The 23980-nt window shown below is 41.6% G+C and overlaps 1 protein-coding gene across 8 annotated transcripts in view; it reads left to right on the plus strand.

The window, feature by feature from the left end:
* The window catches only part of FRMD4B (FERM domain containing 4B), a 324296-nt gene extending 315537 nt beyond the window's left edge, over positions 1 to 8759 (plus strand). For all 8 annotated transcript variants that reach the window (XM_004738339.3, XM_045077913.1, XM_045077915.1 and 5 more), the window contains 2 exons: positions 2349 to 2487; positions 6743 to 8759. In XM_004738339.3, coding sequence (XP_004738396.2) covers positions 2349 to 2487; positions 6743 to 6851 — 248 coding nt within the window. In that variant the 3' untranslated portion in view covers positions 6852 to 8759. The remainder of the gene's footprint in view (positions 1 to 2348; positions 2488 to 6742) is intronic.
* The last annotated feature ends 15221 nt before the right edge of the window (positions 8760 to 23980 follow it).

Consider the following 23980-nt stretch of genomic DNA (forward strand, 5'->3'; position numbering starts at 1 on the left):
CCCTCACTCCACTAAAATCCATGGCAGGCTTACTGTTTACCCCTCACCAACTACAGAAATAAGAGGAAAGAGGAGTGTTTGCCTCGGGTTTCATTGATTCAGCAAACAAGCAGGCATATCCTGGATGCTGAGGAGCCAATGTTGACCTTGAGGAGTTTCTGGCTTTGAGGAGCGCACAGTCTAGTCAGCAGCCAGAGGAATGTATACACATTAAGCAATTTTTAGGCTCTAAAATGAATGAGTTCTTGAACTACGTGAAAACCTGAAGTCATGTGTTCTTCCCCTCTTTCAGGCATGACCCCTTTAGTAAGACACAGCACAGGGACTCCCAAATCATTGCATAAGAATCGATGAAGACTGTGCCTTTAAAAATTTCCCAAGTTTGTTGACCAGAGGCATTGCCATGGAGATTTCTGTTTGGGTTTACAGTCTCTTCTTTTGTGGAGGACTTTGGACTTCCGCTAGAACTTTCCCATTTATTACCACATCAAATATATGAAAAGGCTCCTCCTCCTGGTTAGTTATGGCTCTTATCTAGGGAACACCTTTCTTCCCCCTCCAAGTTCAGGGCACAGCATGAGAATCTTTCAGAAAACAAACACTGGGAGGGTGTTAGAAGGAGCCAACAAGGAGGGCTAAGATGCATATGGACGGTCATGAGGGCACAGGGCTGGGTGATGCCATCTTAAGGAGGGAGGCTGGCGAGGAGCAGGTGTATACCTCGGAAACCACAGTGTTACTGGTGGTTGACCCAGTGTCTGGGGCAAAGGTGAGAAAGGACTTAGTGCTTCTTGAGTCACACTCAGGAGGGGCCTGGCGGGTAGCTGGAGAATTTGGCCCCACAGACCAAAAGGCATTCCACATTAAAGAATTAAAGGGATGGAATTAGAGCTCCTCGAGAAAATTCCCTTTCAGCATTTTCCTCATTCCTGTCAACATTTCGTAGCTACGAAAATGTACGACAACAGGCATGCGCCAGGGAGCGTTTCCTGTTATCTGCCAAAGTAGTCGGGGGTTTTGTAGTTCTTGCAGCCGTCTAAAGACTCTCTTGGTGACTCCGTTTTGGTGGTAGTGACAGCCACCATCAGCTTCCCCTGGGCCACGCCGCATGCTCGGTGCCTAACTGCCCCATCCCATCTAATGTGTGCCACAGATTGTGAGCGCTGTTGTTAGGTCTGTTATCGCTGTCCTCATCTAGCTGTGAAGGTGGTTCTATTTAGAGAGTGGAAATGACCCTGGCCAAGCCCCAGAGCTCGTAAGTGCTTGAGTGGGAATTCCCTCCCAGCTCTGACACCTTAACCACCAAGCTTCACAGCCTCTGACTCAGAGTTATGAAACATTCTTAGAAACTCAAAGTGAGGGAATTACATCTTTGAGTCAAAAACCTCATGGCATCCGGGGCCACAGATGAGTTTTGAAAGGCGTCTGCCGTGCACTGGTCACGAGGGCTTTGTGGGTGTGAGAGAGAAGAGGAGGAAGGTGGCCGCCAAGAACAGGAAATGGAGGGTGACCAGAAGCATCCATGAGCGGTGCTGGTCTTGGACCGGCTTGGCGTTGTGGTCACCTGCATCCCGGGCATGGAGCAGAACTGATTTTAGAGAGAGGACAACAAACACTCCATGATGAGACATTCACTGGGCTTTGGTCCCAAACTGTGCCCTTGTCTTGTTCTAGTTCAGTCCCTCAGTAGAACTAATTCCTTCCTGTACTACTTATACTCTCTCCCCTTTCCACCACATACACTTACTTTTAAGGGAAAAATTTTGCGTTGATCCTGCTAGCAGCTGGTTGCCTTGGGCCAAGGAACAAGTCATATCCCAACAGGTCAACTTGTGGAGTGCTTTTCCTCCAAAGGCCTCTGAGAAACTCAAACTGGTCATCTTATCTTTACAAATAAAGCCTTATCTGTCCAGCCACCCTAGCCAGAATGGAGAGACTCTCTCCATATATGAGAATGTTTTTTTGACTTGTCTTGTAGGTTATTTTTTACAGCCTGCCTTTCAATTAACGTTATTCCCTTTAATAACATCAATAGTTGTCATTTGGGGGTGTTTACTCTATACCAGCCACAGAGCTAAACATTCTCCTATATAACCTTATTTAATCCTGTTAACATCCCTATATGGGGTATATTTGCATTATTATCCCCACTTTACAGGTAAAGAAACTGGGACTTAAAGAGAATAAACTATTTGCCCAAGGTCACATGGCCAGTGACTAAACTAGAATAAGATAAAACATTGGCTTTTATCTGCACATGGGTGATTATAATGTACATCTAAATGGCCTAAATAGCCTTTGCTTTGAATATTCGCACTAATTTTGTCTCTTTCCCTTTTTATTTCTAGTATCTTCTACAAATGCTTCTGGGAACTGGAGGACCCAGATAGCAGTAGGGCTATCCGACTACGACTACGAGACCCCGGCACATTCTTCCTACACCAGCTGCTATGGCAACATCTATAATCCTTTGCCCTCTCCAGGCAGGTGAGAAAGCAATGCTCCAAAATTCTAGTAGCCTCTTCCTGGTCAAATAATTGAGGAATTCTATTCTATTTTATGAAAACTCAAAGATCACCAGACTATAGCCTACGGGCCAAAAGCAGCTGCCACCTGTTTTTGTAAATTAAGTTTTATTGGAAAACGGCCATGTTTATTCATGTACATTTTATCTGTGGCTGTTTGTGTACTGTGAGGGCAGAGTGGAGTAGCGACAGAGCCTTCATGGCCAACAAAGCCAAAAACATCTGGCGTTTTAAGAAAAGGTTTGTTGCCGCCTCATCTAGAATGTTGAAATTTGACTTCGTTCCATAGTCTTCAGTAAGGTCTTAAATTCTGTATCTGATGGGTTTTTTTTGAATTGCAGTACTTTAAATGGGATTACTGATATACCCATTTAAGACTCTCCTGGAACCTTGGAGAAAAAATACCTCTGCTCTACTCCAGAAAAGGCTGTTCACATCAACATTCCTCGTAGACAGTTGGTGGGCTTGATTTCAGTGAACATTTGCTACAGACACAGCCAGCTGTCCTGTTTGTAATTGTGGTTCTTTGTAAACATCGGGAGGAAACATACAAGAACAATTTGTTAAAATGTGATTTTTAAAAAAGAGGGCTAACTCCGCATTACAGGTTTTTCACTTATTTGTAGATGCAGGAATTAAGTTTGAAGAGATCTTTTCTCCCTGTCACTTTTCACAGAATATAATGCACACCCATCATGCTGAGAAATAGAGCATTTTGTTTTGCTTTGTTTTTAAAGGGTTGGTTTTTTTTTTAAGATTTTATTTATGTATGACAGATGGAGATCACACGTAGGCAGAGAGGCAGGCAGAGAGAAAGAGAGGAAGGGAAGCAGACTCCCTGCTGAGCAGAGAGCCTGATGCAATGCCGGGCTCAACCCCAGGACCCTGGGATCATGACCTGAGCCAAAGGCAGAGGCTTCAACCCACTGAGCCACCCAGGTGCCCCAAGCATTTTGTTTTTATATAATTTTGCTCTAGGTCAAATTGCTTCAGGCATAGGGAGACTTTCACAGACAATAACTTGTCAAAGTGTCTATCCTGGTGAATTTGAGAGGCTAATTTCTTTTCTTTTTTTTAACTTCAATTTTTTATTTCGATTCTAGTTGGTTAACCTGTATGGTAAAATTGGTTTCAGGAGTAGAAGCCAGTGACCCATCACTTACGTACATCACCCAGTGCTCATCACAACAAGTGACCTCCGTAATCCCTATCACCCGTCTAGCCCGCCCCCACCCACCTCCCCCATCAACCCTCAGTTTGTTCTCTATAATCAAGAGTCTCATATGGTTTGCCTCCCTCTCTCTCTCTTTTATTTTTTCCCTTCCACTGTGTTCATCTGTTTTGTTTCTTAAATTCCACACATGAGTGAAATCATAATTTCTTAATAAAGTACTCCGTGTTACAAACGATTTGGAGGTATTCAATCCCCTAAACCTTATTTTTCTTCTCCTTGTTCAAGGAGAGTTTTTCTTGGCTTGAACCATTAGGCCAATTGTCTCAACTCAACAAAGGGTGTGCTCAAAATAGAATTTTAGTGAAAATATACCTCAGGGGACTTCAGATAGCTTGGGTTTCTGTAAATAATGCTGCAAATGAGTTAGGAGCAAAAACTAAAATGTCTTTGGCCCAAAACTGGAGCTGCACTTTTTCAAGCCAGTTCTCATCATTCTGTATGATTCATCTGCAAATAGTTTCCCCCATTTGTAATAGTTCGACTTTCCTTTTCACGGACTGCATGAGAAACAGTACCAAAGCACATAAGACAGTTTGAAAATCTTTAACACCACTTTCACTGGACTCAGGAAGTAGTAAACATTTTTAGAGAAAATCTGTTTTTACCAAGTATGCCTGTCTATCTCAGAGAGCCAGCCCAAGATGGCTTGACATGGAGTCTGGTGTCGGGGGTGGGGGGTAATCTACAGGAAATTAGAAACTATTTAAAGATCCCTATTGTGTGTGCTCACATGCACATCGTATGAGCTCATTGTGGAAAAATTAGGAAAATAAAAAGGGATAAATAAGTAGGAAATCTTCTGCCATCTAGAGATGGTAGCCATTAGCATTTTGACACATTCCTCCATTTTCCAGTATCCCTTTTTACATGTTCATAATGACCATGACCTTAATGATAACTTTATGTTCAGTTGTACACCTGTCATTGTCTATGTACTTCTGCATTCCAATTTTATACTTCATATCACAATATAAACATGTTCCCATATTTTTTTAAAACTCTTTAAACCTTATTTTATGTTTTCCACATGACATTACACTCAGTAAATCTACCATACTTCACTTAACAGTTCCCATGTTTTGAATTTGAATGGTTCTTAGATTTTCTCATTTTTTTATTGTAATGTTGCTGTTAATGTCTTTGGGTAAATATGTGTCCGAATTCCAGATTATTGCCTTAGGATACATTCTAGTGAGTAGAAATAATGGATTAAATTGAAAAGTGTATTTTTTTTAAGCCCTTGCTTTCCAGAAAGATTTGCCAATTTACCCTCCCAGCAACAGAGGTATGGGTGTGCTTCTTTCCATCTATTTGCCTATTAAGGATATATATATATATATATACCTCAGAGCAACCAATTTAACTTGACTTACTAACAAAGCAAGTATCACAACAGCCATCCATTTTTAGAAATTTGCTGTAAAATTGTTATTTTTGAGTAAAACATAATTTTTTAAAAGAAGAAATTGGGTTTCAAGTTAAAGATAAAAAAAAGAAAAACTTTAGCTCTGCTCTGAAGTTAAAGATTTAAATAATTTTTAAACAAAGCAAGTACATAGTATTTCAAGATCCTCTCCCACAGAGTGTCTGGCTCTTAACATTGACAGAAAGCTACACATTTTTACCAATAAAAATTTATTTCCAAGTATGCTGTGGCATAATTGTCAGTGGCAGAGACTTTCTAAAATCATAAATGGCAACATCTCTTATGCTCCCTAGAATATAATACAGTCAGATTCTTGGCTCTATGCTGCAAGTGTGTTTTCAAATAACACTTTCCCCACCTTGGCTTCCTGTTTTCCATTTCCCATCCTCTTCCTAATCTAACTCTCCCTCTACTAGGCAACGCCGAGGGCTTCTGTCGCAGAGAATGGTTGTGTCTCCCGAAATGAGATCAGTTTTCAGTTCTCTTTTGCTCAGTGTAGCCAGCTGTAGTAAGTAGAGCCCTCAGTGCGATCGTCTCCATCTTGCCCTGGTAGCAGGAGTCTGCCTTGTTCTGGCTGGTGTGTGAAGCTGTGGAAATCCGACTTTGTGTTTAGAGTAGAGGAAAACACTGAATACCTGATTTCATGTAGTATTCCTTTCCTCAGCTCTCCTCCCGGTGACTTTTTAACCAATCTGACTAAAGAAATTTACAATGAAAAGAAACCTACTAACTCTCTAACCTGTTCTAAGTGACTGCTGCAGGAATGAGGTCTTGCTTATTGGAATGGTTTGTGTGACAGGATGCCTTCCTTTGGCTATGCCATCCAAGTATGCCTATGGTTTTTGTATGCGATGTTATTTCCCATTTATGCTCAGCCCATGGACCCTAGGGGTGTAAGGTTTGTCCCTGGGTGCCCTGCCTGCCACTAAATATATTCCTTTGTCCCTGAGGAAAGCATCTAGTATATTCCCTTAATGTGAAGAAAATTTAAAATGTGGCTGTCAAAAATACTTTTTAAAAAGTTAAAAAGACGACTTTCACACAGAGAGGAAATGGGCATGTATCAAAGATTTCTTTAACTCATTAATGAGAGAACTAACAGAATGGGAAAGCTGCTTCCCAGAGAATTCAAAAGACTGAATTCAATCCAATGAAAGATAAGATGTTGGAATAAGATTACTAAATAAGATTAAAAAACCAGTTAATGACCTACAGGGCAATAAAACTATAACCATAATCTTTTTATGGTAGACCAAAGTTATCTGTACTACTTCCCAACAAAAAAGAAAGAAAAAAAAATACGAGTTAACCTGTAACTTACCACAATCTGGATCCTAATCTGTGGTTAAAAATAAGTGAGACAAAGGAATATCTCCCTAGAGAATCAAATACACCTTGCATGGGCCTTTTTGACAATGCACCAATAGGACAAGGAAAGAACATGCCATCATCCTTTGCCTTGACAGTGCTTTCTACTAATTCTTTGAGTAGAGTCTTCTTTCTACTCTGGTAATAAAAATGACCACAAGTAATAACTCTCCTGGTTTCCTTTACTAGACAGTACCCAGAGATCAGCACAGAGGGAAGCCGGTCAGAGGACAGCCTGGAGAGCAGGGAGCAGAGGCTGTTCTGGCATGAAGATTCGAAGCCTGGAACGTTAGTCTGAACTGCCGTCGGACCTCTTGGCCAAGCGCTGCGTCCTCACACTAGTGTGCCTTGCAAAATGTGTTGTCTTCCTAGAAAGCTGTTCGGCTCTAGAAAGCTAAAGGCATCCAAGGTCCAAGAGAGGACTTACTGGCCCTGGAAGGGAGTCCCCCACGGAGGCTGAGCCTGCCTGTGCTGGGTCCCTGAACGACTTGCCTTCCCCCCTTCGGGGCACTCACCCAACAGAGCCAGGTGGAACTGTGGCCAAGGGAGGACTCAGCCTCGATCGGTAGCAAGCACTTTTTAAGGGAATAAAAGTTGTTGAAGGCAAACCGCAAAACTGTGACCAGTGCGTTCAGGGTCTCCAGTAGGAAGGAAGGACGGGAAATTGCAGAGCACAATTCAGAATGATGAGAAAAGGGAAAGCAGAAGCTCCTTAGTCATTACTCACCTTCAGAAAGTTTGGGTTTGTGAGCCGGCGAGGAGTCACTTGCTCTCTCTACCCGCATCTGAACCATTTAGACAGTATTGGAAAATTACTTGAAGAGAAGCTGGATTCTCATGAAGTTTGGAATGAGTTGTAAATGTTTCTAGGATATTATAAAGAGTGATGGTTTTCATAAGCCCCGTAAAATGGGTTCTGGAGAGACTTATTGCTGTAGCATCCTGTAATATAACTTTATGGTAGCAGATTGGGAAAAACAAAGCAGCCCACTGAATAATTGACAAACTCTGCTTGGAGAATATTCTAAGGTACAATATTATTGGGTCCCTTTTTTTCTTTCTGTACAGTGGCCTGATGGGTTCTATTATTCAGGCTGGTGACTCTCCCATTTGGCTGCCATTGGAAATGGCAGACCTGTTATGGAAAGTTTTTCTAATCCAGAGTTTGAAAAAGTACTTTAAGGTAATACAGAAAGAACCCAAAACAAAATGAAATGAAAAAAAAAAAAAAAAAAAGCCACAGCATTGTTGATGAATTGCGTGCCTTAAAATGGTGAACATTAGAAAAGTAAGTGTATTGTCCAGATTCCGCAGGCGGGGGGGGTTCTAAGTCACCAAATGACAAAAACAAGATTAGTCATTAAAAAAAACAAAAACAGAAAAAAACTCCAAGCTGCAGTAGATTTAATTATGAGGCTAAAACTACCTCATACTTTACTCCGAAGAACTAATTAGCTATGGTTTATTGTAGTGTGTTTTTTACAAAAACAAAAGACAAAACAAAACAAAAAACAAATATTTCCGTATTCTAGATTGCTCTTTTTTGTCATCTTCACTCTGCTTCAATATTCCATAAAAGGTGCTCCCTTCCCCCCTTTTATACAGGTTTCATGTTCATATTGTGAATAGAGAAGTTTCTGAACAACTTTTTTGGAACATTTTCTATCTATATTCCAAAGCATGTAATATATACATAAAGATGATTTGTTAAACTGGTCCTTAGTCATTTGTATCATTAAATATGAAGTTTGGGGGAAAAATTTGGAACAAACAAGAAGACATGCAAAAAAAACAAGTTATTCCTTTTTGCATATTTGTATAGCCTTCTAGAAACAGAAATACCCTTTTGCATATTCTTTTACTGTTCTGACTTTTTAAGACCTATTATTTTTTTTACATAGGTCAATAAAAACTGAAGGTGTGCTACTGAAAATGTTTACGTCTTCTTCCATTACATTCAGGGTTCAAAGCAGTTTAAAGTGCTCTACGTCAAGTAATCATGTTGGACAAGATGGCAGATTTTCAGTTATTAGTATTATGATATTCTATTGATGCCAAAATGCACATTTTTTCATATTTACATCTTTGAAATCAGGATACATCTTTTGATGGATGGCATGCTCTCAGTGAATTGGCAGTGTTTTTTTCTTTCTTAGTGCTCCATAAAATAATGCTGTGTCTCACAATAAAGTTGTCTTAGAATTGATGAAATACGGTAGTTTATTGCCTCACTGAGGATGACAGATGTGGATTTTTAGGCTTCCTAATCTCACGAATGTTGTTTATTTGTAACAAGTCATTCATCCTAGTTTTGCCGACTGCCAACCAGGTCTTTTAAATTCAAGAAAATGTTTCATCTGACATCTATTTATCCTGCACAATGGGGACAAGGGAACGGGAAATGAAATGTACGAAGACCTTCATATTTCTCTGCAAGTATCTCAGATGGAAATAACCTTCTGTTCAAGAAAGGGGATGCTCAGAATTACAAATACACTTCAAAAGAGCACATGGAACTTGGCTCCCAAATGGTTAAAAAAAAAGATACAGAAATGGAGTGGCCCTGCTGTATGATTTTTTTCCCCCTATTTTTTTATGAAAACCTCTCTCCAGCACCTTTGGTATGTTTATTAATAACCAAAACATGGCAGAGGTAAATTATTCAACAGAACCCATCGATCTGTTTTCTTATTACAAGGTGTCATATCTTCCTGATAAAAATTTTACATGCAAAAAAAAATTTTTTTTAATTCAAACATACAGCAGATACATAACATAAGAATATTACCGTGCCCTGGGAGCCTAATGTGACCAGATGTAAGGATTGGTCATTTATTTTCTGTTAGTTCACATTTTCTCCTATGCATATAGTAGTGTTTTTAAAACAGCGTATTACAAGGACAGTTTACAACTTGTTTTTTTCACCTCGTGTAGCTTGGACCTCTCTGTATCAATATATATGGATCTACCTCATAAAGATGTATATTTTACAAGGTGGATTTTTTTTTAATCGCCTCACCTTCCTACTGTTCATATTTTTTCTATATTTCAGAAAATTCTTCAAAATTCTTTCTTGTACTCATAGAAGCTTAACGTTACAAGTAATAAAGATTCCAGAATTGTTTCAAACTGTTAGTTTGGCCTGTTCTTAGGAACAAAGGTTCAGACTGAAGAGTTCCTTCAAATCTTAGTGCTTCAAAGCATTTGGAAGTGGAGTAATGACTTGGTGCAGGACAGTAGAAAAGTTGAGATGATTTTCTAGAGTAATTTCCAAAGGATCAAATGGTAAAAGACAAGTTTTTTTTAAATGTTCAACTATTGTGGCCTCTAGTTCTGTGAAGACAAAAATAAATTGCCAAGGAAAACATGTTCATTTAAAAAATGAACTCCTAGGGAAGTGGAAAAAACAAATAGATACAAAGATATACATTCCTGCTCATTATTAGATTTATCAGACATAAAACTACTCTGTCGAGTCATAATCACAGATCCTAAACACTTTCTGAACTGAACTTCGATTTACGTTCCGCTAACAGTTTCTTAACTCCCCGTGTTCCTCACTTAAGTTAACACACGGCGTTCTGTTAGTTTCAGGTGTACAATCCATTGATCCAACAATTCCACATACGACTCAGGGCTCACAGTCGCAGGGGCATCTGGACCACCCTCTGAGTACCGCGAACCTGGAGCTCTGCACAGTAGGTTCCCATCTGTGCGTGTTAGTAAGGCAAGTCGTTCATCATTCCCTGTGACCTCACAAGATGTGGAGACACAGTTCATCTCCAAAGAGAAAAATCTGTTTAACACAGAAACGGAGCCCGGCAGGGATGCAAGACTTAACCCATCCTTCTTCCAACTTTCTGCTCAAGCCCTTTGCCTCTCGTGTTCTTCATGTTTCCCACTCCAGTCCAGTCCCCTCCTCTGGGTCCTCATCGGACTCTCTTGCCTCCTCTCCACCCCACATCCTTGTGCCATCCCAGAAAAGCAAGAAAATAAGCATGTGCTGCTACAAAACTGAGTTGGCATTAATAGATTTCTGGGCCAGTGTGTGCCAAGCTGGTGTGAAGTGCTGTGTGTAGGAGCTGCTCTAATCCCCACCACGGCAGCATGGCAGGGACTTGATGTTGTCTTCATGTTACTGGAGCTGTTTTGGGAAGGGCAAGTCATTTGTCAGATGTCATGTGGCTCTTGGGAGAAAAGCAGGAAATAGATTTTGATTTGTCCAACACTAAATCCTAAATTAATTGCACTCTTGTTCCAAGAACAATTTCTCTACAGTCAGGGTAGCAAACAAGATTTTTAGAAAAAATCCATTTAGGGGCACCTGGGTGGTTCAGTTGGTTAAGCGACTGACTCTGAGTTTCAGCTCAGGTCGGGATCTCAGGATGCTGGAATCAAGCCCTGCGTCGGGCTCCATCCACACTTAGTGTTGGGTCTGCTTGGGACCTTCTCTCCAGCCCTCCCCATGTGCTATCTTTCAAATAAATCTTGAAAAAACAAAAAACGTGTGTGTGTGTGTGTGTGTGTGTGTGTCTGTGTGTGTGTAATGAAATTGAATGAATATATGCTAAGCTCAGCTGTCCTTGCCTTTTTTTTTCTTCCTATTACCAGCGGCAAAAAGGCAGAGGCAGGCCTCAGGCTGAATATGGGTGAAGATAACCCTTATCTGGGTTCCTACCCAGCCTTGCAGCCTGGCAGGCGGCATTATATATTGCTATGTGAGCTCATCAGTGGACCAAGTACATTTGTTAACTTCTTTTCAAGTCAATAAAATGTCTCACACCAGTGAATATACTTGTTACAATCACAGATAACCATAATGAGCTAAATATTGATCAGTAGCACTGAAAATATCTAACGATCTTTCTCCAGCTCTGATGGTTCAGGGCAGTATGATAATATGAGGTTTATATGCTCTGCTATCATGACCCTGAGGAGTCCTCTCAGAATTGACCTCTATCAGATGTATGTGCCTGGGGGGGCTTTCCCTCTTGATTGTCCTTGGAAAGAGTGAATCTGGGATTAATCTATTAGAATCCGAGCCCAGTGCCAGAAAAATCCTTCTAATACTTCCAACCTTTTCTACTTTTGATGCCTCATTGAGTCTATCTCCCCTGCAAAAGAAAATAGGAACTATGCATCAAAATTTGTTTTTGCAATACCTAGCTGATTAGTAACATCAACACACACACAAACATGTTTTCTCCCTTTTCTTTTGCTTTTGAATATCAGCAGTCTTGACAAGAGTGGTGATTGGGACCAAGGGAATGGGGGTGGGAGCTGACCTAACTGCTGAGTTTTAAATAATTATCTCTTCTTAAATGCTTGTTATACTTAAGAAATGTCCAAGGATTAAAAGTTCTGTGATTTCCAATTACGCTGTACCAGCAGCTATGGGGCATTTAGAAATATGAATGTGTTGCTGTATTTTAGAATCCCTCAATGATTTGGAAATACTACTAGTGTATAGGGTCCAGGGACGTTAACCAGATATTAGGCATGGGATGGTCCCACGCAACAAATAGTTGTTCTACCCAAACTGCCCAAAGTGACCCCACTGAGAAACCCTGGGGGTCTTACTAGGAAAACGTGTTAAATCCAGTTGTATGGGTGCTGCCTTCCTGCGTTTAAAGCAGAGATTTCTCAGTTCCGAAGAGAAGAAAGGGAAAAGTAAGGGAGATGATTGTTTCCTGAGGATGGGGGAGAGATTGTATCTGAGCTGAAAAGGCATATATCCAACAAATACTAGAACACCAACTAGGGTCACAGGCAGTGAAGATAGAATGTTTACATGAAGCATTCTAGGCAGTGAGGATAGAATGTTTACCTGAAGCTGGCTGTCCAATCAATGAGGGAGAAACAGAAGGGACCAATGTGATGTTTAGAAGCATCATTAGTCTTGTGAAAGCCAAGCATGGTGAGAAAAGAAAAGATGGAGATGAGAGCCTAGGTTGCGGGGACACAATGGGGCCTTTGGGGAGGTGACGCTTCATCCAAGGCTTGGGCAGGAAGAGAAGGTCCGGTTAAGCAAGAAGGAAAAAGAGCTCTCCCACGGTTAGGAGAATGTCACCACAGGGGCTCCTGGGTGGCTCAGTCAGAAAAGCGTCTGACTCTTGATTTCAGCTCGGGTCATGATCTTATAGGTCATGAGGTCAAGTCCTGCATCAGGCTCTGCACTAGCCATGGAGCCTGATGAAGATTCTGTCCCTCTCTCTCTCTCTCATCCTCTCCTTCTGTCCCTCCCTCTCTTAAAAAGAAAAGAGAGAGAATGTTACCATGGCATCACCAAAACCCTAAAGCTAGAAGCAACTTAGCCAGTTTCAGAAACTAAAAGAATAGAAGGACATATTATTCCCGGATGGAAGAAATACAGGTAATTATATTGGGAAAAAAAAAAAAAAAAAGCTGCCAGGCCACCTAGGTGGCTCAGATGGTTAAGCATCCAACTCTTGGTTTGGGCTCTGGCCCTGATCTCAGTGTTGTGGGATTGAGGCCAACATGGGGATCCACACTCAGCGCACAGTAATCTTGTCCCCCTCCCCCGCCCGCCCTTCCCCCCACCACTCAAATAAATAAGTAAAATCTTTAAAAAAGAAATGTGCCATTTTTGAGTTCTCACTATAGTCCCAACAATGGGCTAAGTGCTGTCATTTGATTTACTCCTTCCTACAACTGTGTGACAAAGGTGGTCTGAGCCCAGAAAAAGATATAAAGAGAGAGGTTCAGAAAGAGGACCACGACCTCGTTTACCAGACCCCGGAGTAAGTTGTAAAGCTGAAATTCAAGCATCTTTGTCTGACCAAATCTCGTGCTGTGATATTATACAAAAGCCGTTGATCACCAAGCAACCTCTCTTAAATGGGGAAAAAAAAAAAAAGAAAAAAAAGAAAAAGAAAAGAAAAGAGAAAGGAAGGCGCAAACCAAAGAGCTGCCCCGGGAGGAAGAAGGAGGGACGGTCAATGGGAGGGATGGAAATCTGATCCGCAAGATGGAAATAGGGGAAAAGACCATCTAGGGCGGACTGCCGTGTGTGGGTGTTCAAGATAGGCCGGTCGGACAGTTCTGATCAGGGTGTGGCTTGACGATGTTCCTAATGAAGGGCCAGCTGGGGGAGAATTATCTTTGCAAAGAGGGTGGAGGAAAAGAGCAAAACGTTTGGGGAATGGACTCTAAAGGTCAGTGGGTTGGTCATGAATACTGAATTAAACTAGCATTTCAACCTCCCACCCCTGCTCCTTTGCAACCCAAACACTTAACATTCCCTAGAAATCCATTCTTGACGGTGGCCTCCCCTCGTTTTCAAAAGAAATGGGCTCCCTAAAGAGATCAAAGATTGGAAGCCAAAGTGAGAAAGATCTCATCAGGCAAACTAGCAACCCAGGACTGGGAAGGACACTCTTCTCAGCCCTTCAATTACCAGAAGACAGTGGGCGTCTGCGTAGACATCACCATCTTAATCAAGCGGTAGTTAAATGTGTGGACTTGGAAGTCAGGCAGACCTGGAGACGGGCTGCCGGGCTCGAAATCAATGCCAGCCTCACTTCTTGCTGAACCCTACAAACTTGGGTAAGTTTTCTAACCTCTCCAGGCCTCAGTTTCCCCACTAGTCCCCTTCAAACAAGGGTATTTGTGGGCCGAGCAAGACACTGCATGTAACGGTGAAGCACACGTCGTCTCTATCAGGTGCTTCATGAGATAAATTATTTCCTGGGCACCATATTGGAATTTTTTTTTTCTTTTTTAATCCTTACATCCTTACATCTCATCAGGCAAACTAGCAACTCAGTTGCTAGTTTATTACATTTATTACATTTTACTACATTTATTAGATGTAATAAATCTACCATTATTAATCCCAGACAGAAGCTCGAGGAGGTTGAGAAACTCAGGGAGGTTGAGTGCTTTGCTCAAGTTACATATCTCAAAGGTACCCAGGCCTGGAATGCAACTCAAAAATGCATCAAACAGAACCCTTTAGCCTATGCAATCAAGCCGATTAAGGTGTTTTCCAGACTTTTCAGCCACAGCTCCCCTGCAAGCCCTGGACTAGGGCGATGTGCGCTTGCAAAAGCCAGGGAGTGAGTGTCTGCTTAAACTGGGTGCCCAGCTGCCTGACTTGCTTCATCCCGGGGCGTGGCCCTGCTGCTGGCTCAAGGATTGCACCTGCCTTTTTATGTGCAGAAGAACACAAATTAGCCACCAGCAGAGGGGCCAGATTCTGCAAATGAACATCAAAATGCTAGGTTCAATTAAAAAAAGAAAAAAAACACAGCTCTAACTGCCAATATTTTGTCATTTACTAAAAAAGAAAAAGGTAGATACAGGACATTTAGGGCACCCTGGAAAAACTCACCGAGGGACACCAAACAAAATCATTAAATTCAGAACATGTACCATAGATATGGGACACGTGGCAATCCCATTCGCCAGGCCACTGCCCACTGGCAGGTGGGGGCAAATAATAGATGCTTGAGAAGCTCTTGTAGATGGTTTTCCAGAAAGATCTGTGTCACACCTTCCCGCTCCAGGTAGAGGTTTGCACTGCTCAAGCCAGGGTGTTTCTTCAGACCAGAAGCTTTCTAGATCAGGCCCAGTTTTGTCTGAAAACATGCAGAAAATGCGTGGGAGCTCTCCCGGCAGAGCATGACCGAAAAAATTACCGTTCCTAAACCGTACTTTTCCTCTGGCGGAGCATTCCGGTTCCTGCAAAATTGGTCAATGAGGACCCCTAGAGGCAGGCTTAGATCATCACAGGCAGCCGGTTTCTAACAGGCCTCCCGGTGATACTGATTTAAAATCCTATGTGTACTAACAAGTTTCAGCAGTCTTGCAGGGGGAAAAAAAATCAATGTTGAGTGTCTGGGACACCTTGATTTACTAGCTGTGTCTTCTTGGGGAAATCGTTGTAAATTTTTTAAAACGTCATTTTTCTCTAAAATAGGAAATAGTAATTCTAGCAATCTCAGAGTATTGTAAAAATTCAATAAAACTGACTTAAGGAAGTTAGCACAATGCCACGGACACAGAAAACCTTCATAAATGTTTCTTGTCATTACTGTCTCCAATATGACACCACAAGGCTGTGTAATATAAGAACGTTGTTCTTAACAATATTTACTATTATTAAATGTAAATATTAATACAATTGAAAGAGTAAATATTATTAATATTTAAGATTCATTGGATGCCAGGGCCAGGATTTGGGTGAAGTGATTGAGCTTCTCGCTCAGGTGCAAAAGTGTAAAGGGGCATCGGAAAACCCATTTGACAAGATAAATAATATTTTAATGCAGTCTTTTTTAAGAATTGAAACGTAGGCAAAGAAAATTCACGATGAACAAAATGTTAACGCTTTAAAGAAGGGCAAGTTCAGTGTTACCGGTTATTCCTTTTTCCTCGGGATCCATCATGGCTCAGCACCACACTGAAGTGTGCGAGCGCTTAAACCTGACAAGCAGAGGAGGCCAGTGTTCTATATACCCATTTTACAGATAAGGAAACAGAAACCCAGAGGAGCTGCTCAGATATATTGCCCACATAATCAACTAGAGGGCCAGCAATCTCCCCCAGGTCTGAATGATTCTGCCCCCTTTCTATCTTGTTCATACTTTCCATTCACGAAGTGATGCGGGCTCAAGGTTCTCTACCCCACTGTATAATTCCACTTATACTGTTTTTAGAGTTGCCAGATCTAGCGAATTAAAGGGAGGCCAGCTAAATGTGTAGTTGAGATAAACCACAAATAATTTTTAGTGTGTGCCTGGTTGGCTCAGTGGGTTGAGCCTTTGCCTTTGTTTCAGGTCATGGTCTCGGGGTCCTGGGATCGAGCCCCGTGTTGGGCTCTCTGCTCAGTGGAGAGCCTGCTTCCCCCTCTCTTTCTCTGCCTGCCTCTCTGCCTACTTGTGATCTCTGTCTGTCAAATAAATAAATGAAATCTTAAAAAATAATAATTTTTAGTGTGTGTATGTCCCGTGCATACCCTTCATTTTCTCTAGCAGCCCTCCTCCCCACCCCATCACCAAAGAGACCAGACATTTTAATAAACAGAACTCACAGTTTCAAAATGGAATAAATCTGCTGGATTGATCCTGTCATTTCTGTGCTGAGGACAGATCAGCAATGAAAAATGGCTTTGATAGAGTTACAAGCTCTCCCCACCCCCAATAAAATAGAAAACTGACTTAGTATCTTCGTTTAAAGGCAAAGGGACCGTTTGAGCCTCATTTGGCCTTATGAAGCCCTTCTTTTGGTCTTTACAGTGATGTTCTAAGATAAGAAATCACAAACTTGAGTTGAAGTAAAACAAACAAAATGCTTTAGGTGTTCTGGGTTGCATGTCCCGCAAATGCTATTTGTTATTTTGAGATCTCTGGCTCCAGGAGCCATAAAGTGTTTCCTTGGCAGAATAATATTCCAAACCCTAATGATTTGCTTCCATTCATAGCACAATGAAGATGACTGAGAACGAATGAAATTTGTTCTCTACAAAAAACTGGTAATCACATCGCCGACCTGTAGCTAAACCATTTGCAAATTTCACCCCTTTAGAGCTCAGTAAATTGAATATATTGTCAGAAAGTATTTCTTCTAATAATGTTACTGCATGCAGATGAAGAAGGAGAAAAATATATCAAGGCTTACCTGAACTTTAAGCACTTTTTGAATTATTAGGTTTTTAATTACATAAGAGTGAATCATTTAAACCTGTCAGTGGATTCTTAGCAAATTGCATAACTTGAACAACCATTTCACTTTCTAATTCACACCCTACCTACCCAGTGAAAACTTCCTAGCTCCCTCCCAGATTAATACTGGTGTGCGTGTGTGTGTCCGTGCACACACACATACATGCCTGTGCTTACCCTCTACCGCCTTCAATCTGGGAGCTCTTAGAGATCAAGGACCATATCTTATTTAAATATGTATTCCATTTAGAACCTAAAATTAATTCTTTATCTAGCAAAGTCTTGTGGAATTGCACGGTATACACACATTGGATGGGTTTGCTAGGGCTGCATAAACAGAGAACCACAAACTGCGTGACTTAAACAAAAATGTACTCTCATGTTTCTGGAGTCTGAGATGGGGTGGGGGCAGAGTCCGTTCCTGCCGAGGCTATGAGAGGGACTCTTCTATAACTCCCCCACCCCCATGTGGCACCTGAAATATGAAAGTGACAAGAAGGCACATTGACTTCCCACTCCTTATGTTTCCATGGAAGGAATTAAGCTAGGCTTGTGCAGGCTCTGTCTATCCAGGAAGCTGAAAAAGAAAACATACTGGTACTCCAGCCTGACAACAGACTGGCTACGGAATGTTTGAGGGTAAACCCAACTACTGATTTTGTTTTCAATGGTCAGGTGATGCTACTATGCACCATGGGGCAGGAGAACAAGTGAGCTACAGCTGCTTGCACCTTCCCTTCACCTGAGAATCCTCTTCGTCCTTTTTCAGTGTGCCTGCCCCTAGAGCAGGAACATTCGGCAGTTCCCAGCCCTGGGGTAGCCATAGTTTCTCTGCGTAGGATCACCAAGGGAGAGACCCGCCATTATCCGGAGCTGCTTGCAGAGTTCCAGGTAGGGGATTGTTGGTTAACCTGAAGCCTGCATCCCCGGGAGCCTCCTTAACATGCAGGCTCCGATTCAGGAGGTCCAAGGCCAGGAGTCTGACCTGCATATTTTTTTAAAATTTTATTTATTTATTTGACACACTGAGAGCAAGAGCGCGAGCACTCAAGAGGGGGAGCGGCAGGCAGAGGGAAAGGGAGAAGCAAGCTCCCCGCAAAGCAGGGAGCCTGGTGATGTGGGGCTCCATCCCACGAACCCAGCATCATGACCTAAGCCACCCAAGCCTCCCTTGACCTGCATCTTGAATGCATTCCCAGGCACACCTTTGTTTCTTGTCCATGGTCCACATTAAGTCGCAAGATGGCGCCATCTTAAAACCACCCCTTCTGATCCAGCTTTTGTCTGTCACACACACATATATATATTTTACTTTCCTATATGACACCGGTGTGCTTTGCTGAATTTGAGGGGAAAAGGGGGTAGCATTTATTGGAAACACCCTAAAACTCTAGTAACTTAACTGGTCTCCACCTTTATAATGATTCATAAATACTAATGTAGTGCCCATATATTAAATCTTACACGCACAGCTGCCCAGGTGACAGTGATTCTTCATCGGGGATCTGCCTACACCATTATCACAAGTATTCCCAGCTCTTCTGCTAAAGTTGCTAGAGCCCCTGTGACTTCAAGGCCCCGCTCTGACACCTGCTAGCCCTGTGACCTTGGAAAAAGTCACTGGGCTTCTTTAAGAATCTATTTTCTTGGCGCACCTGGGTGGCTCAGTGGGTTAAAGCCCTTGCCTTTAGCTCAGGTCGTGATCTCAGGGTCCTGGGATCCAGCCCTGCATAGGGCTTTCTGCTCGGTGGCGAACTTGCTTCCTCCTCTTTCCCTCTCTGCCTGCTTGTGATCTCTGTCTGTCAAATAAATTAAAAAAAAAAAAAAAAAAAAAGGAAGAAGAATCCATTTTCTCTCCTCCCTTCCAAGGATTGACGTGCAGTTTAAGGATGGTGCGTACAATGTGCATGGTGCATGACATGCTCAGAGTAAACACACATTGTATGCTAGTGGGAGTGGTGATTTTGCTATTTCATGACCTGACTCCCTAAGGTATCACTGATGGATCCAGGGGTGCATGCCTGACCTAAGCCAGGGCACTCACATCCCCTCTGAAGAATTTGAAATTGGGAAGTGAAAATATCAGAGACTGGGTGGTATCAACATTTGACATTTGAATCTTTCTGCTAAAAAGCTGTCAGAGGACCAGCAGGATGAGCATCACCTGAGAGCAGGTTACTTGACACATAATCTCAGGGTCCAGCCCAGACCGACTGAATAAGGATCCATTTTTTTTTTAAGATTTTATTTATTTATTTGTCATAGAGAGAGAAGCGAGAGCAAGCACAGGCAGACAGAGTGGCAGGCAGAGGCAGAGGGAGAAGCAGGCTCCCCGCCAAGCAAGGAGCCCGATGTGGGACTCGATCCCAGGACGCTGGGATCATGACCTGAGCCGAAGGCAGCCGCTTAACCAACTGAGCCACCCAGGCGTCCCTAAGGATCCATTTTTAATAAGGTGCACATTACAGCTTGAGACACACTTAGAGGAAAGTCTCTTATCCTCTTGGAAGGCATCTCTGTGATCTTTGCATCTTCTTACCTGCATATACAAATACAGATATTTATAAAATATTCTCAAAGAATGCCTTATCTTGTCTTTTTAAAAGATTTTATTTATTTACTTGACAGACAGAGATCACAAGTAGGCAGAGAAGCAGGCAGAGAGAGAGCGAGAGGAAGAAGCAGGCTCCCTGCTGAGCAGAGAGCTCAATGCAGGGCTCGATCCCAGGACCCTAAGATGATGAACTGAGCCAAAGACAGAGGCTTAACCCACTGAGCCACCCAGGTGCCTACTTATCTTGGTTAAGCCTGAGCTAGCTCTAGTTCATCCCTGCTGGTTGCAACCTCCAAATCTCCATAGGATTGCAGACCATATTCTGGATGTTAGAGCTTTTCCACCATATCCTATAATGAAGATGAACCTAGACATGGAAGAGAGGTTAGGTTCTAAAGTCAGCCCTTAAGGTAAAAACCATATCTGGTCAAAATATGCCAGAAAATGGGAATAGAGATGTGCCACGTTAAAAAGCAATACACCGGTTTAAAAGGACCAAGATGGTGAAGGAGCAGGAGATCTAGCTTTTTGTCTGGTCCCAGAAATTCAGCTAGATAGTTACCAAACCATTCTAAAGATCTACAAACTCAACAGGAGGTCGAATTAAAGAAGAGCAGCAATTCTGTGAATGGAAAAGCAGTCACTTTCTGGAAGGTAGGACGTGCAGAGAAGTGAATCCGAGATGATAGTCATAAACATAGACCCTGAGGGTTATGGGGTGTGGGTAGCCTCCACCAGCCGGCTACATGTGAGTGAGAGAGGGGCAGAGCACAAAATCAGAACTTTTAGAAGTCTGTTCCTTGGAGGGACATTGCTACAGAGACTAAGAGGGGGGTGGGGCCCTTGCAGGGACAGTGTGGTCTCAGGACCTGTGGCATCACAAAAAGACCAGAGTTGTCTGAATGTGGCAAAGCTCCCAGGTATTGGAGCAGGGAAGCCGGACACAGAGACAGAGCCAACGAGGGGGCTCTCAGCTCAGGGTTACCTTAAGCCATGATCATGCACAGTTGGGTCCCTGATCGATGAGCAGCAATTCTGTGAATGGAAAAGCAGTCACTTTCTGGAAGGTAAGACGTGCAGAGAAGTGAATCGAGATGATAGTCATGATAGTCACAAGTGGCAGATCCAGAGAGACTCCCCCCCCTCCTCCGGGAAGCAGCACAGCAGCATACTGCAGGAATCTGCTGAGTTTGGAGAGTCTAAACAGGGCTGTGCACCAGAGACAGAAACATGTTGTCACAGTCTAGGTGAGCACAGAGCATGGCTGGAGACCAGGGAGACTGGCGGGACTGAATGCTTTCCTCTGAGGGTAAACTGAGGAGAGGGACCCTGAGCTCTTGGCTCCTATGGGTCAGAGATTGGGAGGCCACTGTCTTCATTCTCCTCCCCCAAAGCTGTATGGAAAGCGTTCAGGGAACAAAAGCTCCCAAGAGCAAACGCGAGCAGATTACTTAGCCTGGCCATGAAGAGTTTTGATCAAAAAAGGATGCTGTACTTTATCAAATGCTTTTTCAGCATCTATTGAGAATATCATATGGTTCTTATTCTTTCTTTTATTAATGTATTGTACCACATTGATTGATTTGCGGATGTTGAACCAACCTTGAAGCCCAGGAGTAAATCCCACTTGGTCGTGGTGAATAATCCTTTTAATGTATGTTGGATCCTATTGGCTAGTATTTTGGTAAGAATTTTTGCATCCATGTTCATCAAGGATATTGGTCTATAATTTTTGATGGGGTCATTGTCTCATTTTGGGATCAAGGTAACGCTGGCCTCATAAAATAAGTTTGGAAGTTTTTCTTCCATTTCTATTTTTTGGAACAGTTTCAGGAGAATAGGAATTAATTCTTCTTTAAATGCTTGGTAGAATTCCTCTGGAAGCCATGTGGCCCTGGGCTCTTGTTTGTTGGGAAATTTTTGATGATTGCTTCAATCTTCTTACTGGTTATAGGTCTGTTTAGGTTTTCTGTTTCTTTCTGGTTCAGTTTTGGTAGTTTATAAGTCTCTAGGAATGCATCCATTTCTTCCAGATTGTCTAACTTGCTTGCATATAGTTGCTCATAATATGTTCTTATAATTGTTTGTATTTCTTTGGTGCTGGTTGTGATTGATCCTCTTTCATTAATGACTTTATTAATTTGCGTCCTTTCTCTTTTTTTTTTTAAATAAGTCCGGCCAGAGGTTTATCAATCTTATTAATTCTTTCAAAGAACCAGCTTCTACTTTTATTGATCTGCTCTACTGCTCTTTTGGTTTCTTTTTCATTGATTTCTGCTCTGATTATTATTTCTCTTCTTCCGCTGGGTTTAGGTTTTATTTTCTGTTCTTTCTTCAGCTTCTTTAGGTGTAAGGTTAAGTTGTAGACCTTTCTTGGTTCTGAGGAAGGCTTGTATTGCTTTATATTTTCCTCTAGGGACCACCTTTGCTGCATCCCACAGATTTTGAGCAGTTGTGTTTTCATTTTTATTTGTTTCCATGAGTTTTTTTTCATTTCTTCTTTAATTTCCTGTTGACCCCTTCATTCTTTAGTAAGATGCTCTTTAGTTTCCACGTATTTGAGTTCTTTCCAACTTCCCTCTTGTAGTTTAGTTCTAGTTTCAAAGCCCTGTGGTCTGAAAATATGCAGGGAATGCTCCCAATCTTTTGGTACCGGTTGAGACATGATTTGTGACCCAGGGAGAATGTTCCATGTGCCCTAGAGAAGAATGTGTATTCTGTGGCTTTGGGATGGAATGTTCTGAATATATCTGTGATGTCCATGTGGTTCAATGTGTCATTTAAGGCCTTTATTTCCTTGTTGATCTTTTGCTTGGATGATCTGTCCATTTCAGTGAGGGGAGTGTTAAAGTCCCCTACTATTATTGTATTATTGTCAATGTGTTTCTTTGATTCTGTTATTAATTGGTTTATATAGTTGGCTGCTCCCATGGTAGGGGCATAGATATTAAAAATTGTTAGAACTTCTTGTTGGATAGAAACTTTAAGTATGATATAGTGTCCCTCCTCATCTCTTATTATAGTTTGGTCTAAAATCTAATTGATCTGATGTAAGAATTGACATCTCAGCTTTCTTCTGATGTCCATTAGCATGGTAAATTGTTTTCCACCCCCTCACTTTCAATCTAGAGGTGTCTTTGGGTCTAAAATGAGTCTCTTGCAGATAGCATTTCAATGGGTCTTGTTTTGGGGTTGTTGTTTTTTTTTTTTTTTAATCCACTCTGATAAATTGTCTTTTGATTGGGGCATTTAGCCCATTTACATTCAGGGTAACTATTGAAAGATATGAATTTGATGTCATTATATTGCCTGTAAGGTGACTGTTATTGTATATTGTCTCTGTTCTTTTCTGTTCTATGTTACTTTTAGGTTCTCTCTTGCTTAGAGGACCCCTTTCGATATCTCTTATAGGGCTTGATGATCACAAATTCTTTTAGTTTTTGTTTGTCCTGGAAGCTTTTTATCTCTCCTTCTATTTTCAATGATGGTCTAGCTGGATATAGTATTCTTGGCTGCCTATTTGTCTCGTTTAGTACCCTAAATATATATCATGCCAGTCCTTTCTGGCCTACCAGGTCTCTATGGATAGGTCTCCTGTCAATCTAATGTTTCTACCATTCTAAGTTACAGATCTCTTGTCCTGGGCTGCTTTCAGAATTTTCTTTGTCTCTGAGATTTGTAAGTTTTCTTGCTAGATGTCAGGGTGTTAGAAACTGTCTCCCAAAATTTTAAAGAAAGCAAAACTTATATATGTATATGTGTGTGTATGTGTGTGTGTGTGTGTGTGTGTGTGTGTATAATAAAAACATATATAATATAAAACCATGTAAGTATATATACATATATATGTAAATATGACAAAGGGATGGAATATGGTTGTAAAGATGAAAATTTAAAAAGATTTTTTAAAAGGAATTTATAAGTTGGTAGATAAAGGAAATAAAAAATTATTAAAAAAAATAAAATGTGATCAGGCAAGAGACTAGAACAAAGCCATACACTAGAATTAGGCTATATTTTGGTCTCTTAGAAGAAACTGTATTCCAAATATTAAAAAAAAAATGTGTGTGTGTGTGTATGTGTGTGTGTGTATGTGTGTGTATACACACAAAAATAACGCTAAATACAATGAAGGGATAGAATATGACTATAAACATGAAAATTTTTAAAAAGATTTTGAAAAGGAAT

The sequence above is a fragment of the Mustela putorius genome, unplaced genomic scaffold (genome assembly GCF_011764305.1).
Source record: "Mustela putorius furo isolate JIRA1106 unplaced genomic scaffold, ASM1176430v1.1 tig00000095_pilon_pilon_pilon, whole genome shotgun sequence".
Lineage (NCBI taxonomy): Eukaryota > Metazoa > Chordata > Mammalia > Carnivora > Mustelidae > Mustela > Mustela putorius.